General features: G+C 30.9%; 1 protein-coding gene across 2 annotated transcripts; it reads right to left on the bottom strand.

Moving 5' to 3' along the window:
• Positions 1-5,989: 5,989 nt before the first annotated feature.
• Positions 5,990-12,841, bottom strand: LOC107878255 (peptidyl-prolyl cis-trans isomerase CYP23). 2 transcript variants are annotated; one of them, XM_016725177.2, is made up of 8 exons: positions 12,568-12,841; positions 10,879-10,992; positions 10,654-10,802; positions 10,105-10,177; positions 9,914-10,003; positions 8,422-8,461; positions 7,291-7,373; positions 5,990-6,301 (listed from the first exon to the last, which is right to left on the bottom strand). In XM_016725177.2, exons 1-8 carry the CDS (start codon positions 12,682-12,684, stop codon positions 6,281-6,283), a joined length of 687 nt encoding a protein of 228 aa, XP_016580663.1. In that variant the 5' UTR covers positions 12,685-12,841; the 3' UTR covers positions 5,990-6,280. The 2 variants fall into 2 exon arrangements, with proteins under 2 accessions (XP_016580663.1, XP_016580670.1); XM_016725184.2 differs by lacking the exon at positions 5,990-6,301 and adding an exon at positions 6,962-7,203 and having other exon boundaries at positions 12,568-12,837.
• Between the last annotated feature and the right edge of the window lie 4,933 nt (positions 12,842-17,774).

Here is a 17,774-nt window from a genome sequence, read left to right as displayed (position 1 = left end):
TGAGAAATTTTTGTGTGTAAAGGTTATGTTTAATTATATTGTTTTGATATCTCTTTTATTGTATTGTTTTGTTAGGTAAAACTTTTTAGGTAAAGATTAGATAAAGATTAGGTTTAGTTGTATTGTTTTCATATCTCTATCATTATATTGTTTTGTTATAGTTTACAGGTTTTAGATGAATGTCAATCGGCTTTGAGAATTTTTTTGGTAAAAGTTAGATTTAATTAAATAAATTCTCCATCTTTACATTAACATTTGAATTCATTAAAGTGAGATACACGCGCAAAGCGCGTACACTTAAACTAGTTATATGAAATGGCTAAAGGAAGAAGACGATGGTTCTAGAACGGTGAAAAGAGTGATTTTTATTAGCGTAAAATTACTTCTTTGCCTTTGGTCGTTCTTCTGCTCCTTCTTCTATATAGTAGAAATAGAAATACAGAGAGTTGGACCATCTCAATTTCTGCGTATTGTTAGGGGGTCGTTGAGTTTGCTAATTGGATTAGAAAAATTATTTTAAAAAAAAAAAACCCGAAACTAAACGGATTATTCAGGGTCAAATAGGTTAACTTTTTGAGGCAAGATATATAATCAATGTGCTATTTTCTTTATTTCAAAAACAGAATCTACATCTTTGAATGCCCATGAAAAAATGACGTCTTACAAATTTCAAAAGTGAAGTTCTTCCTATTACTTGTCATCTTTACAAATTTATGGGCCCATATTTAAATGACAAAAGATATTATTTTGTCAATTCAATTTTTTTTATATTACAAATTTGATTGAGTGATTTTATAAGAGAAAAATCCTAAGTTGAATAACTTTATTGATATAAAACAATGTTCAATGACTTTACTAGATAAATTTTCAAAATTGAGTGATCTTTTGAGCTATTTACTCGATTATTATACACAAAATTTCATTCCTTAATCGTACTTGATTGTGACCGTCTCTCCGCTACATTCTTAGGTGTCTAATGCACGCATATTAAAAGCAAATACAAAATAAGAAATTCAGTGTTTCACTAAAGTTTGTTAGAGTGTAATATAAAATTCCTAACTAATCATAAATTTACACAAGCTCTTTGTATATAAATTTTGCTTTAATCGTAAATTTGGATAACCAACCTCGAAGTTGGATCCAAATATCTGTTGGTTCTGTAATTTTGCAGACTGTAGCATAAAACATATTTTTAATTTCTTGAGAAGAAATGCTTTAGATTGTTGAAGATCCAGAAGGCAGCAATTTTGTAATGCTTAGCAGAAATCCCACTGAGAAAGAAATCTCAAAAAGGGCTACATAGAAGTCAATTCCATCGAATGACTGATTAAATATGGCCAATACTCAATAGGACACATTACCAGCAAATCGATTATTCTGATTTTATGAGTTTTGGCACACAATCCACATGTAATAATACTGTGTCCCATGTTATTTGATACACAGTTAGAGGTGTCAAAATAAAATCAAACTGAACTGACCCACTCAACCCGCTTAATAGTTAATGGGTTGGATTTAAGATAATTTATTATTGGTAAAATTTCAATCCATTTTAAAATTGGGTTCAAATGAACCCAATTCAATCTCCACTTCAATTTGTTTAATAGAAAAATAATTTTCTCAATGAAATTAGAAAAAAAAGCAATAATGCATTCTCCAACTCTCAAAATAACTCACATCACCTCACCCTAACCCCACTATAACCCCAGTTTACCCCACCCTATCCTATCTCTATTAAATATATTAGTTTTATTTCTTATAAAGTTTTTATAAATATTTCCCCTCCACCCACCTCATTCGCATCCTCCCCCCTCCCCCGAACCCTCACCCCTACCTCCACCCTGAAAATCTTTCCTTACCTCACGATCAAAATTCTACCCTCCCCCTTCACCACATTCCCTACCCCTCCTTATAAAGATATTTTTTAAAAGAAATATTTTTTAAAAATAAATAAATAAATTTTTTATGAAAAGAAATTTTCCCAACCCCCCCCCCCCCCCCCCCCCCCCCCCCCCCCCCACCTAAAAAACCCCCCCCCCCCCCCCCCCCCCCCCCCCCAAGAAATATAGTTTTTTAAAAAATTTAAATTTTCTTTAAAAAAAAAAATTAAAATTCTTACCTAAACCTCATCTTAACCCCCTACCCCCTACCCCTCTTCAGAAAATGAATTCTTATCTTTTAAAAAATATTCTTACCCTGCCTCCACCCCTACCCCTATCCCTACCCCCACTCTTTACCCACTCATCAAACTTCTCAATCCCATTCAAATTTATTTTCTTGAGTTGGGTTTATAAGGGGTAAATATCAATATATTAATAGATTTTATAAAAATTACGTATATACACAAGGTAACTTTACCTAATTACATAAAATTTCATATTAGAAAAGAAATTGCAAAAATCCCAAAGTAATTACTTAAATCCCTTAAATTTACTCTTTTTCTCTCATTTCCCTCATACATATCAAAATATTATTTTTTGCTCATTTTTTTGTGCACCGATTTTTGCTTCATAGCTGTGCTTCTTTACTTACGTCTACAATCAAGCTAACGTGATCTGAGGAATTTTACATTGTTCAATTATCAATCATTAACTAATCATTAATTGAACAAAGTTCACCTTTTTCATTTAATTTTAAAGTTTGTTTTTCAACTTTACCAAATTAAATTTGAATTCGAATTTTTCTTTGTTTCGTGTATGTAATTATCAAAGTATTCGATTTTGTAATTCAATAACATTGTGAGAGTTGAAAATTTGAATTTAGGGTGTGTTTGGTATGAAGAAAAATTGAATTTCCAGAATTTTCAACAATAACATTAAAAATTGAATCAAGAAGATAATGAATCCTACCGTGTCAAGAAGAGCCCTAAGATGATCACCAAAGGTAATCTCCACTACAGTTGATTATGGATCCGAATCCAAATCTATTATGACTTTGGGCGTTGGGAACAATCTCTTGGGAACTTCCATCCTGATTCCTAAGTCTCATGAATCAAAAATAAATATTCAGACAACAAAATGGGGGGAACAAGTTATTTCATTAAGTTAAGGCAGTATACATTAGATACCTCAACAGCTGCAGCTGAGGAGGTGAAATGGTTGTATGAGGTTGTCTTTTATTTATTTTGGCAGTATGATTCTATGTATAAGATGTTATTATACTTGTAATAACACTATATTATTAATTGTATAAGGTTTACACATATATGAAGCTGTTGCATCAGGTTGCATTTTTTTTTGTTTTGTCTTTTTGCTTATATGTATAAGATTTCATTATACATTGGTTCAGATTATGTTCTGATTTATATAAGGTTCACACATACATGTGAAACTGTTGTATCAGGTTGCATTTTTTTTGTTTTGGCTTTATACTTCTATGTATAAGAATTCATTATACATTTGATCAGATTATGTATTGATTTGTATAAGGTGTACATATACATGTGAAACTATACAAGATTACATTAAGATAAGATTGGTCATTGCACTCAACTTTTCAATCAACACCCATTTAATGTTGACTATGTGCAAAACATACACCAACAAACATCTGCTAGTCTGTAAGTGCTCTTGTTTTTTTTTTTTTTACTTTATAAGATGTATAAATATGTAATAATATTTTTATCTGCTTGTTAAATAATAATATTATTTTAAATTCAGGGACTGTGTCATTTTTGTTGCTGCATATACAGAAATATTAAGTGAAGGACTGAAAGTGCCTTTAATTAGGTTTGACACACAAGACCAACGACTACGCTACGCATCTTTACTCTGAAATTATGGGGTCAGAAAGGCAATTGAAAGATACATAAGTGATAATGACGATCCTCCGCGTCCAAACAATATCTATGTTCCGATAATTGATAAAACTACCATAGTCACTTTAGAGTAGCACAGTTCTTAAACGTTCAGCAAGAAAATATTTATATTATTCTTTTATGTATTGGAGGTTAAACAATTACAACAATTGTGAGTCTTTGATGTTGGTGATGATTATAATTTTTGTTGCTTTATTGGAATTGCTTATACATACATATGTTATGTATTTTTAGCAACATCGTTTAATAGGTCATGTTTCTGTTTAATTAAATTTTTTGTAATGATATTTGCTATGATTTTTCTCATACTTTTCAATATATTGCTATGGTATTTCTCATGAACTTATATTGTTTAATTCGGGTTCATGAACTTAAAAATATATTGCTATGGCATTTCTCATACCTTTCATTATAAAAAATGAATTACACTAACTAATGTATAAAAAATTATATAATAACATTACAAATTACTTCTGTCGATATACAGTGAATTACATGTTTAAAGAATCCCCATTCTTAAATATTAATACTGTCATGATTGAAAAAAGCAGTACACTTAAACAGCTATGTATGAAACATCTTATACATTAAGTAATAATACTATACATTATCTATACCATTATAGAATGAAATACATGTAGAATGCATCCTCATACATTGTAATTTATAACGCTACGTGTAAATAAATTTTGTACTGATCTCATTATAGATTTGTTCAGACTATGTACTGATTTCATTATATATTTGTTCAAATTATATTATTATTAGTATAAAGTTTGCACATATATGTAAAAATATTTTATGAGGTTGTCTTTTATTTGTTTTGGTTGTATGCTATTAGGTATAAGTTTTATTATACATGTATTAACATTGAAATACAATTGTATAAGGTTTACACATACGTGTAACATTGTTGTATCAGTTTGTATTTTTTTTTTTTGACTTTCAGCTTCTATGTATAAGATGTCATTATACATTTATTCAGATTATGTACTGATTTGAAATGTTATAGATAGAAGCATATTGCCAAAACAAATAAAAGACAACCTCATACAACAGGTAAATATGTATGTGTAAACCTTATACAAGTAATAATATAATGCATCCCCATACATTAAAATTAATATCGCTACTTTTAACAAATTTTATTATATATGCAAGCAGATATGTATGAGTCAGCTTATACATAAGTATGCACGATAGTTTAATCTTAATACTGAACCAAACAATTATCATATTCCATACCTCGAATATTTTAAATAAATTTTTAAGTATAATATAGGTAATATAATACATTCCATATGTGATTATAATATAGGTACTTTTCATCATTCATGCTGAGTATATAATGAAATACAATTAGAACCAGTTCTCAAAACCAAAGGTATGAAATTTGAATTCCGCAACATGTTAAAACTAGTAACTCCGTCAAAGATATATACCGTAATACTGCAAATCATAATTATTCAATCAAAATAAAATACGAAATACCAATTACAAACTATAAATTAGAAATGAACCAAAAATAACAATTTCAAATAAAATCATAACAGTTTTCCAGATTGTTTGCAGGTATACTGTAAACTGGTAATTAAAAAAAAAAGGGTCATCATTTTGATAATGAAATTATCTTGTTCACGTTTCATTTGAAAAAAAATTGCAGGTACGTCAGTTGTGACCTGCACGTCGGAGACGAATTACCTTCAATGATGTACTTTAATTTAATTTTTTTGACCTTCATCGATAATTAACTCCGTGGCAATCATCGAGATCAATTTCAAGAATGTTACACTTTCTGAAACAACAATATTATCACTTCTGTGTTGTTCATAAAGAATTTCGGACTATCAAATATCTGAATGACGCAACAATATTGATTTTTTTAGAGAAATGAAGAAAGCAGATGTCGATCTTTTTTTTTACCAGATCATATTGCAATAAAAAAAAATTAATTGTGACGTCTAAGATATTTTTTGAATTTGAATTTCAGTTACTATATTTAATCATGCACCACATAATGATAGATAATTAATGACGTTAATTAAGGAAGAAAAAAACAACATTTGATTTGTCTTTCCATAAATATAGACTAATCAATTTTCTCATACATTCCAGCAATATATGAGTCCACCAAATGTATAAATATATTACTCAAAATCGGGAAAGAGAAAGTCAGCCGAAATTTTAAGTAAATACTTTCATTATAGGAGAGATTTATGTGGTTTATACATATTTTTTAGATTAAACGGCCCAACCCATTTTTTACTTATTTCAACCCAAAGTGAATTTGAGTGGATCATGACCCAACTCGATATTCAATCCAATCCAACCCAACCCATTTATTATTTTCAATCTCAACCCAACCCGCCCTTTGACACCCATCATACACTCACTCCGTGTAAAGTGGCGGAGAACTTATATAGCTTCCATAAGAGTCACCGGACCTCCTCTTTTCCCACTTTATCAAGCAAAGCATTTCATTCTCTGCAGAAAAGTACAAACTTAAGAAATTCAAATTACATATCTAAACAAAACTTCAACCTTCATCTCAAATAATTTGATATCATGATATCATATTGCAAATCCGAACGGGGCCTTAAAAAATAACAAGTGCATATTTACACATACTAATTATACTGGCTAAAGTTGGTATAAAGACAAAAAAGTTAAAGGTAATTCTAAATTTTCAATTGCGGGTTTTTGTTCGACTATAGTGTAGTAAAATTCCCATCTTAAACGCCTATGATTAAAATTTGCCCCATCGATTAGTCTTTGTATATGAAGTTTGCTTTAATCATAAATTTACGCAAGCAACCTCGAATTTAGATCCAAATGCCTGTTCGTTCTTTGATTTTGCAACTTTTTTTAATTATTTTCTGAGACGAAATGGTTTAAATTATTGAAGATCCAGAAAGTAGCAAAATTATTCTATAGTTTGGTACTTATTAATTACGGTGCTTAGCGGAGATGTCAAATTAATGGAAGTCAATTTCATTGAATATAACAACATACCCAGTTATCCACAAGTGGGGTCCAAAGAGGGAGAGGGTGTATACAGACCTTACACAAAGGTGGGGTAGTGTGGGGGTAGAGCGCTTGTTTTCGATAGATCCTATACTTCAGAACAGGTATGACTAGTAATAATTAAAAAAGAAAAGTGAATTTCATGAATGAAGTAGTAAATATGGTCAATAATCAATAGGACACATTTCTAACATACTGACTCTTCTAATTTCATGAGTTTCGGCGCACAATCCACATGTAATAATACTCTGTCCATCATTTTATGTGATATGCTCACTCCATTTAAATAGGTAGAGAATGTATATAGCTCTATAACAGTAGACTCCTTTTTTCCCATCTGATCAAGGAAAGCATTTCATCCTCTACAGAAAAGAATTGTTTATGGTTGGTTGAATGGAACATCAAGGTTTCTGTGTAATATAGTATAGATTATATTATGAGTACTTTACCTGTCTTTCTATTTCAACAGAAGCTGCAGAAAGTCTTCTTTTCAGCAACGACCTCTCTTCTTCACAAGTTTCCATCTTGGTGTCTAAAGCAATACAAAAGAACATATGCAGACATAACATGGAAGAGATACAAATTACAAGGTAAGAACCTTCATAAGAAAGCATGACCGTTGCACTAACCAACATTCATTTGATCTATAACCACAGACAAGAGAGGATGTAAACAACAAATTGTCAAAGTCACCGTATTCGATTCTCCCTAAAAGCATACCGTTCTCCATTGCTTTCATGGAACGCCTTTCTTATTTTGAAATTTTTGTTATACCGTTTTGGGGAGCAAACAAATAACCTAGATCTCCTTGGTAGATCATGCCTACTTCTGCCAAGAATAGCATCTTTCAGGTGAATATAACTAAAATATTCCCCTAGAAAAGCTTAAAGATCAATTAGTTCACTCATTGAATTAACCAATCTTATACTCGCAAAGAATAGTATCGGTTTCAGGTGAATATAACTTTAAAAATATTCACTTAGAAAGGCTTAAAGAACAATAGTTCACTCATTGAATTCACCAATACTATACTCCAGTCTCAAATTATGCTTTTGAGACCAAATGAAGTCCTGTTATCTACAGTGAGGACCTCCAGAATCAGTCTATGTGCCCTTTTCCCACTTGTCAGGAGTGGCAAATGCCATAGAGGTCCATCTAGTCCTTTCAAATAGTTGAAAACAACGGTCCGAAAGCCCAATCCGTAACGAGTTGTCTAAATTAAAAGATACCAGTGCTTGGACTTTGTGAGCCAAAAGAACTCCGCCTTGACCAGAAAAAAAGGTGAGTCAGTCCCTTGCCTAAATAGGCAAGCTCTATGTTCTTGGCATAGTATGTCTTCTGAGATGAGCACTTTCAGATCTATTTCCAGAGAGAACTATCCATCTACACTGAGTAACTATAAAATTCATGCATGCATGCACACTCTCGGCATGCAAATTTTTTAAATGCATGAGGTGTAATACCATGGCTATGTAGGTATTGTGGTTTCAGCAGGCGTAAGTTACATATCAAGTAATGATATAGATATTGAAAGAACTAAAAACAAGGGTGAGAAATTATAAGTTATAACATTGTCTTACCATAATAATATGTTGAATGAATTGTGATGCGTTCAGTTGGCTGAATAATGACAAAAAACTATTCAGTAAAATGACAAGAATTAATCTGGAAGAAACTGCCCAAAGATTAGATGAAGAAAATAATATTACTTAAAAACAAAAAGAAAAAGCAGAGAAAATGAAAGAGCATACGGAAAGAGTATATTTTATGGTGCCAGATACGTCAGTATAGAAAATTTTCCAAAAGCTTAGTTGCAGTATCATTTACCTCCTTTCATAAACTAGAGACAACAACTAACTAATTTGTCAGCATCTTCTGCAAGATTAACATGGCAAAACATAAATGGAGAGGGCCAGACCACTAATTTGGTCCACAAAGTAATGCTTAAACTTTGAATTGGTCCTTAAAAATTGATGTGTCAATTACATCTTCAATGTTTGAGATTGGTTATGAAGAAGAGAAGGAACAACTAAACTAATGGCAGAAACGGAAAAAGATCCTCAAATGCAAAAAGAATATGAAAAATACAGTACACAATAACGAATTAACGATGATGCTGGTCTGTGTACACCATCTTACTAGAACCACCATCCACCAACTCCCTACTGCTGCATCCCACCACTCAACTTCCTTTCCTCAGCCAACTTCTCCTAACCTTAACCGCTGCAGCACACACACACAGCGTTTACAATGCTACTTCCCACTTCCTTAACCCATCACACCCTCCTTTGCTACAGTCCTGGTAGCTGCGACCACTCACTGATGATTTCCTCAGCCTCCATTCTTCTTCTTCTTCCCTGCAACTCTTTAACCATAACAATTCCATCTCTGCACTCCAACCTGAGTCTCCTTCTCTCCCACCTAGCACCTTCACCTTACAGATAGCTCCGTATTCTTCCGATACAAACTCTCTCCAGAACAACCCCTCTCCCTTCCATTCTACCTTTATAGTTAACTTGGAAATTTCACTGTGCTGGTTGAAGCGATATTCCATCTTTTCCCTTAGTTTTGGCATGTGAAAGCACATTTACCACAGCATCAAAGTAAAGGACCTCTTAGGAAACAATCTCATAAATGATGGCTGCAGCTTATGCTTACTGGATGTTGTTTGGGAAACTTAAAGGACCAACTTTTCTATGTACCAAGTATATGGACAATCATGACATAATAAAATGAAGATGTTTTTAAACTTTTAAACCATATCTATGAATTTAAACCAAAATCTACAGCACACCTCCTAGGTCCAATCATTGCATGATCAACCAACAAACAAATGCTTATGTTCCAACTTCCTCCCCTGAGTAGATTTGTGAAAATATGATGTGCATAAAGTTTTGCTTGTCAAGTGAGACAGAAAGTACTAGGCTTCAAAAGGATCAAGTTCATAAAAATATAGCTTCTAGAATAGTCAAGATACCTTTCATAAGATACTTTTTTCAGGCAAAGTAGATAATTTCCTTCCAAATGAAAATAATCAAAAGAAAGTAATAGAACCAGAAATAGAAATAATACCATTACGAAGATCCCCTCACGTCTAGTAGGTAACTGCTCAAGCTTTGTCAGTGTTTCATCTCCTTTTGTAACTTTGCCAAATATTGTATACTGAATTATTTGACAAAAATGAGAAAAGATGTAAGATTCCCAATAACAAAGAGAAAATCTCTCTCGATACACTGTGATAGCTAGGATTTTGCTCACCATACCTTGCCATCAAGATGAGGTGCATCTCCAAGGAGCATTGAAAATGATGAGGCGCCACTATCAGGATCATCATACCTATGACAAAGCAGAGATGAGAAGCACTCAGCTAAGCTGGTAATTGGTGCACAATGATTACCAGTAAAAGCAGAAAGTGTATTGCAACAGAATAGAAAATTTTTGGACAGAATGTCCAGACTTTGATCTTAATTTACATATCCCACCCAAGCAATATCCACATACACCTTGATCAACCTTTAGTATAGACCATGACCATCTGTGATAAAAGACGAAATCCAATGTACTAGCAAATTCCTATTTCGGCATCTCCAAGTCTACCCTTATTACAGAAGTCATATCATACAGCCTCTTAACACGAACTGTCACCCAATAACAGATATTAAACTATGTCATGCACTTCACTCCATATGAACATTTCTTATAAGCTGAAATTGCAATATATAGGAACAGTGCATGCCAACAGAATAATGTACCATGGTTGTAACATACTATATATATGACTATTTGTAACTATGATAATCGACAAATATTACCTTCCCATTGAAAGGATTCCTCTCACATGTTTCACTTCACTAAATTCACCAACAACAGTTTTTTCAGCTTCCACCTTTTGTTCTTCATTCATAGGCGCAGTCCTTCCCCCAACAACATCAGCCACTTGGGCAACAAAACCCTTATCTACCTGCAGATGTCTTTAAGATTCTCATCATTAAATTCCCAGAATGACAAAGCACAATATTTTGATTACTGGCAGTTACCCGAAAAAAGTGATTGGTATTGTAGCCTCCCAAGCGCACGAGCTTGAAGATGTGTTCTACTGTCTTTGGCGCAACACTAGGGTAGAAACCAAATTCAATATCTCCATAATTTGTCTGCAATATAGCTCAAATCAGTCAAAAACCATTTAGATGGATCAAGACGAAGTTCTCGTGCTTGTAGGTGGTTTGAGAGCTGAGGAGTTTAATAATTGACACATCAACGAACTTCTATCGTTTATTGTAAAATACAACTAAAACCACAGGAAAATCCAATATAATAGCAGAATCATGTAGCTGCGGGACTTCTCATAGCTAATAACAATTTATATTCTTGGCAATCACAGTATCTGACCCAATAAACTGAATATCTATTTAACCAAGAAAAGAGTTCCACATATTCCTTCAAATTCTTGTAATGCAAGGGAAAAGTTACTAAATGCACAAACATACTTGCTACAGATAACAAATGAAGATTCGAGGTTCTGTTTTTATATCTGAATCATTGCATGCCTAGGATCACAAAGAAACCTTTATCCAAGTTTTATACTAAATTAATGCAACAATTCAACCAGCCTAAGATGTGGAGCTTTTGCGAAGCACCCCGGCTTGAACCAGATACATATATTACCAGACTTCATCAGAAGATAAGCCTCTTTAAAAATGTATATGTATACTAAGTTCGAACTAATTACCACAAAATAGGGATTAGACGTGATGATACTCTGCCCCGCTAACTAACATCACGAACCTGCCTTTGATTCAAGGGGATATACTAGCAGAATAAACTAACAGTGTGAATTTCTAGCAGTTAATAATATATTCATGCATGACAATCAAATACGCGACGAATTAGACTTAATAGCACACCAATCAAGAAAAATCTATCATTTTAATTCTACTTCTTTAGTTGTAGACATCTAAAACATGTCATCAGGGGTGTGTACTTGCGACCCCAATGAATATAATATATACTTTAACAATTTTTAAGAATATTGAATTGTAGTAAATTTCATACTTACCACTGACCAAAGGTTCCTTTGATTTTCAACCAAATATACTAGCAAAATTAACTAAACAACATGAATTTCTAACCGTATTAACATTCTTGGTAGTCACAAAATCCAACCCACTAAACTCAGCATCCCTCTAATCCATAAAAGTATTCCATTTTCCTTCTAGGGTGTGTTCGTTATGTAGGAAAACATATTTTCTCATGTTCGATTACAGATTTCGGAAAATATTTTCTTTAGGAAAACAAGCTCTTTGGAAATAAGGAAAATGACTTCCTTAATTACAGTAGAAAAAACAAATGGTATTCTCTACTTTCACCCTCATACCCCACCACCAACATAACTCTACTCCCCTTCCATCCACGAAGTTTTCTGTTATATACTTTAGGATTATATTTTTCACTTACATGATAAACACAAGAAAATAAATAAAAAATAACTTGTTTATCTGAAAAATATTTTCCATGGAAAACCTTTCCTCCATACCAAACAAACCCCTACTACTCGCATTACAATACAATAGTTACCATTTTACATCAATACATGATATATATAACAAAAGAAAATACCAAGTTCTGATCTTTACGGAAAAATAACAAAATGCACTGAGAGAAGATGAATTTACAATGTTTCAATACATATATGTTCAGAAAAGATATAATGTAAATGAAGATCAAACCTGAAAGACAACACGGGTCGACCCGAATTCAGGTTCAGATGCATAGATACCCTTTGAAACCAAGCAGACAAGGGTTATGTAGGCAAAGAATATCGAGACCCTTTTGTGTGTATACATGTTTCTTTGAATTGGGAGAGAATTTTGGAGTGTTTTCAGCTAGTATATGGAGAAATGGTGATCCACCTTTGGATAGTCAACTCCGGGTCATGGGGCGTGTTATGGCTTGTCCATTTTTTTTTTTTTTTTTTTTTTTTTTTTTGGAAAAGGACATGGGCGAACATTTTAAAAAAATGGCTCACAATTTGAAAATATGGATAATAATAGTTGTTGGTCTAATTTATTTCCCTTTTTAGTCATTGACTCAATCGGCCACATGTAGATTTTATACTCAATTGATATACTTTTATATCATATTGATACACTTTTATATTACATCGATATACTTTTTTAAAAAAGAGAGAGAATATCCAATTGATACTCTTTTATACTATATTGATATACTCTTATAACAAGATAAAAGGAAAATCTATGCATGTATATGCGGTGTCCATATATCTAATTGATATTCTTTTATATTAAATTGATATACTTTTATACCATATTTGATACAATTTGTGCAAGCATATACAATAGTTATTTTCTATTAATCGCCTAACTAAGACAAATAACAATTTAAAAAAAAAATGGGGAGTATATTTTTACTCCGTAGTTTGATATCGACAAATCTTTTTTTGGTACACTTTTCTACCGTATAACCTACCTAAAAATTTTTACTTTGCTTCGAAATTTTCTTTTTGATATTGAGATTTTTGTTGAAAATAGTGGGAAAATTAGGTCCATCGAATGAAAAAGTAAGTAAGAAAGTGGTGAAAGATGATCTTTTATCTTTTATAAATTTACTGAGGATGATTTATCATTAAAGAGAGTAGTTGTACAAATTTTTTCCAATTCTAAGTTGTATTTAAACTCTAAATCTGTTGGCCAAATTTCTATCGGAAGAAAGACTCGATCACAAAGTAAAGCAGGTGTGAAGGGAAAGGATATTGAATCTAATCTGAAGAAGAAATTGCTGAAATTGCATACAGAAAAAGGTGGTTCAGTGAGAGGTAAATTAGTTTTGAAATGGAAGCCGATGAAGTGTGTTAATGCTGCTAGCAAAAATAAGAAAAAATCTGTACAAGTGTATGATGGTGGTATTCCACTGAACTTTAAGGTTCAGAAATGAAAATGGTATACGACTTATATTGGTAATGGCTATTTTGTGGGTATTTAAATGGGAGTGCTATTTTATGGTATAATTTTAGTTTTAGCTGTTACTTTTGTCATTTTTCTTTTTCTTTTTACCTAGATTCCCAAATATTTTTGATGAATTATTTTTTGATTAAGATTTGGGTGAAGTTTAATCATGTGTTTGATTATAGTTTTTGAAAAAAATATTTGACTTTTCTAAAAAATATAATTTATAACCATAAGTTCTAAAAACTATAAAAATTATCCATAACTTTATACTATTATTTTATAATGAACATGTTTCATGAATTAAACTCACAAATTATAACTTTCAATCTCTTTATAAATATTTTCACACATACCTATAGAAGCTATCGAAGTTTTCTCAACTCATAAAAGAGCATTCAGTTTTTCTATTTAAATTACTTTTAAAAAGTGTTATGCAATAATATTACGTACTTGAGTCAAATATCAAAGTTTATTAATAGGGTTGGTTGACAAATTATTAGTTAGATTAATAAACAGTGAGGTATTTTATAAAATATACAAGTTTAGAGTAAAGTGTAAATTTTAAAATTTTTTCAAATAATAAAATTTGGTCCAACAAATAATTTTTTTTACTATTTAAAAATTTAAATTATTTGACAAAAATATTTACTGAATAATGATAAATTATATGACCAAACACTTTTTGTCAATTTTTTAAAAATATTACTTCAGATATTTATGGCCAAATGAGTCCCTGTCACTAAGAGTGAAATATTTACATTCAAATGTCCCATTAATGGGCATTTGTATATGCAACTTTATCTCGTAATTTAAAATAATAAGATGAAATCAACGTTTGGACATGTGATTATTTCATGATTTCAAATCATGAAATGAAATCTTATATTCTCCAAAAAACTTTGATTTGAGAATTTTATATCATGATTTTATCTTTTAAATACAAAAATTGACCTATTAATATATATTTTGTTCGAAAACCCACCATTTTTATATCTACTAACTATTTATTTCAAATGTAAATAATTAATTCGTAGTTGAAATTATTACTCTTAATATTGACTAGCAAACAACTCAAAGTAACAATGTTGATTCGTTTTCTCGATCATCTAATCCAGAAATGCATGCTCAATGTGAGAAGATTGTCTATACTATGCGAAAGGATTATATTCAAGAGTAGTACAATATAACTCATGTTCAATTAACTTTTTATTAACTAATGTTCAATCAATAAATGCTGTATTTTTTTGTAGAATTGCTTTGTGATAGTACATTATACTTTGTTGTGAACTTTAGCTTTTGGTAAAATTATGTAAAGCTTTGAGAAATTTTGATAGTTTTCACAACTATGAGATTTTTATGTTTATGCGAAAAATTACAACTTAAAAAATCAAATTGCATCTCAAATAAAAATTAATTTCATATCATGATTTCAAATCACGATTTCATCTCGCATGGCCAAACGAGCCTTTAGTTTGATGACCCTTAAAAAATTATTTAAAAGAAAAATCTTTTCATTTTTCAGGCTAATAATTAGCGCCTATTCAACCTTTTTTTCTTTCATAAAAAGACCTAAATTATCCTCTACTTATTAAAAATGATACAAAATACCCTATATCCACCTTTTATCTCACATCCACTTTTGGACTCCATATTGTACTTTATTTTAACAGTCCCTATATAAAATAAAAAAAAAATTATTAGTGAAGTTTCTTCTCCCACTGGTTCCTATATAATTAATTAAGTTGATTTAAATGACCCACTCAATAATTCGGATCCTCAATTAAATGACCCGCAATTCATTGACTTAACCCATATATACCCTAACCCTATTCCTTACACATTGACATCCCCTTCTCCTATAAATTCATCTTCTTACTTGTTTTTTCTTTTTTTTCTTCCTTCTTGCTAAAATGTCGGAATCTTCTTTTGTTTCGTCTCTTCAACAACTTTAGTCTCGTACATATAAGTGTGGATTGATGGCAAGAAATTTTACTGCTATAATCAATAAGAATGGTGGACATCAATTCTACATATATTCTCGTCTTGGATCAATCTCTTGTGATTATTGGGATTGAATCAGTGAAAAACTCCCACATCATTTGTCAATGATGAATCATAATCAAAAAGTTCAATTGAATTCAATTCGAAAGGAAATAAATTATTTGAAGAAGATTGTAAAGGATATAGGTGGAATTGAAGATTCTAGCTTGAATTCTGAGATGAAATATATGAATATTAATGAATTTTTTTATTTAAAAAATATTTCTACCTTGAAGGAAAAAGTGCCACATTTGAGGTTGATGGGTGGTATTGAAAGCTTAAATTTGAAGAAAGTTTCTAGCTAGGATGATAAAATTTTGAAGTTAAAGTTAAAAGTGCATAAATTAAAAATCTTGCATACAGTTTCTTGGGCTGTTATTATTGATTTTGTAGGTGCCAAAATGATGCAATGTGGTACAAATGTTTACATATTTAAATTAGTGTTTTGTGTTAAGTTTATTTATTTTGTGTTAAGTTAGTTTTGTGACTTGTGCTATAAAAAAATGCAGATTTTTTAGTGTTTTGTATGATTCATGTTATACGTAATTCTGTAGATTGTTGTTATGCCTAGTAATGAAAAATTATGCTTTTAAAAGTTTCTTGAATTCTCAGGTTGTTTGTTAGATATAAACTGTTCGAATTTCATTTTCACTACATCACAACACATTTTATATACTGTTAAATCATACCAAACTTATGAGCAAACATACAAACTTGTGTAGAACATATCTGAGGAGACCAGAACATCATCTTCTACTAACTTGTGTAAAATAAAATCATCAAGTTAGTGTAAAATAATACATGTAATCTTTTTATTATTATTAATATACAAGTTAAGATATATGTCAAACCTCTCATCATAATGGTGATACCAAGTCAAACAAAAGGATAAGTCGACTTCAACGATAATATAATTTTCAAAGAGAGATATTTCTTATATTATTGAGAAAAAATGAGCAAAGGGTTGTCCATGTAGATATGGCAAGGCAATGATGATAATAATAATTCATCCCAACTCACTTTGCATTCAAAATAAATTATCGCAGAAGAGTGAGTTAAAGACTGATAATTTTGTCACTGTCTTATCAATTGGATAAAGTATATTTGACAGAGAAATGTTGAGTCAATGATGAATAAAAGAAAAAAAAATAATAGAGATATCCTCATACATAAAATGATCTCAAGAGAGTACTCTAACTCAGTGATTAAGTTTTTTTACAAGACTCCAGCACTTAGACATGTTTTTTCAACACTAAGAAACACCTTAATAAAAACATAATATCTTGCATGAATTTTGATATCAGTTAACACATGAAACTGAAATTTCAATCAGAAGAGGAGAGAGCTCAATTAATTGTTACAAAGGCTCACTAAAAAAGTCTAGGATCATTTTAAATCCAATGAAATCTAGGACAATACAAATAAAAAGATGAGCAAAAAAATAATCATGATTAAAACTTATTATCTGTAAAGGAAAGTAAAGTTTAAGGATCAGTTACTAATAAATGGTACATTTTACTTCCTGAAAAATGATATAGGTTTCCTCCAAGAAAAAAAATAGCATATTAAATGATATCAGTAAGATAAAGACAGGAAGAAAAATTCTCAAAAAGAATAATTTTGACATGACTTAAAAATGATCGAAATCAATTTTACATAAACTTTTTGACCTACAATTTCTATAATCACTTGTCACAAATAAAAGAAAAAAATTTCAAAACTTTCTTAATCCAAGCAAAAATAAACGACACATAAAATGAACCAATTCACTGATTAAAATAGTTCAAATTAGTTGGCCTTTATACTACTAGACCGTAGACATATAAAATATCAGCAACAAATATATAATACCACCTTCATTGCAGAACTTCAACAACTACAAATATGTATTAAATGCTATAATATATTAGTAGTCCATCTTCACATTG

The sequence above is a fragment of the Capsicum annuum genome, chromosome 1, assembly GCF_002878395.1.
Source record: "Capsicum annuum cultivar UCD-10X-F1 chromosome 1, UCD10Xv1.1, whole genome shotgun sequence".
In the NCBI taxonomy this organism is placed as follows: domain Eukaryota; kingdom Viridiplantae; phylum Streptophyta; class Magnoliopsida; order Solanales; family Solanaceae; genus Capsicum; species Capsicum annuum.
Note: the sequence above shows the minus strand (reverse complement) of the source record. Positions and strands in the feature narration are given on the sequence as shown.

Bases quoted from the DNA above. Each gene is read 5' to 3' on its own strand.
- LOC107878255 (XM_016725177.2), bottom strand. From the start codon at position 12,684: ATGTATACACACAAAAGGGTCTCGATATTCTTTGCCTACATAACCCTT. The intron at 10,004-10,104 runs GTATGGTGAGCA...CAAATAATTCAG, and splicing joins CACCTCATCTTGATGGCAAG to TATACAATATTTGGCAAAGT. The intron at 6,302-7,290 runs GTAAAGTACTCA...ACTTTTCTGCAG, and splicing joins CTGTTGAAATAGAAAGACAG to AGAATGAAATGCTTTGCTTG.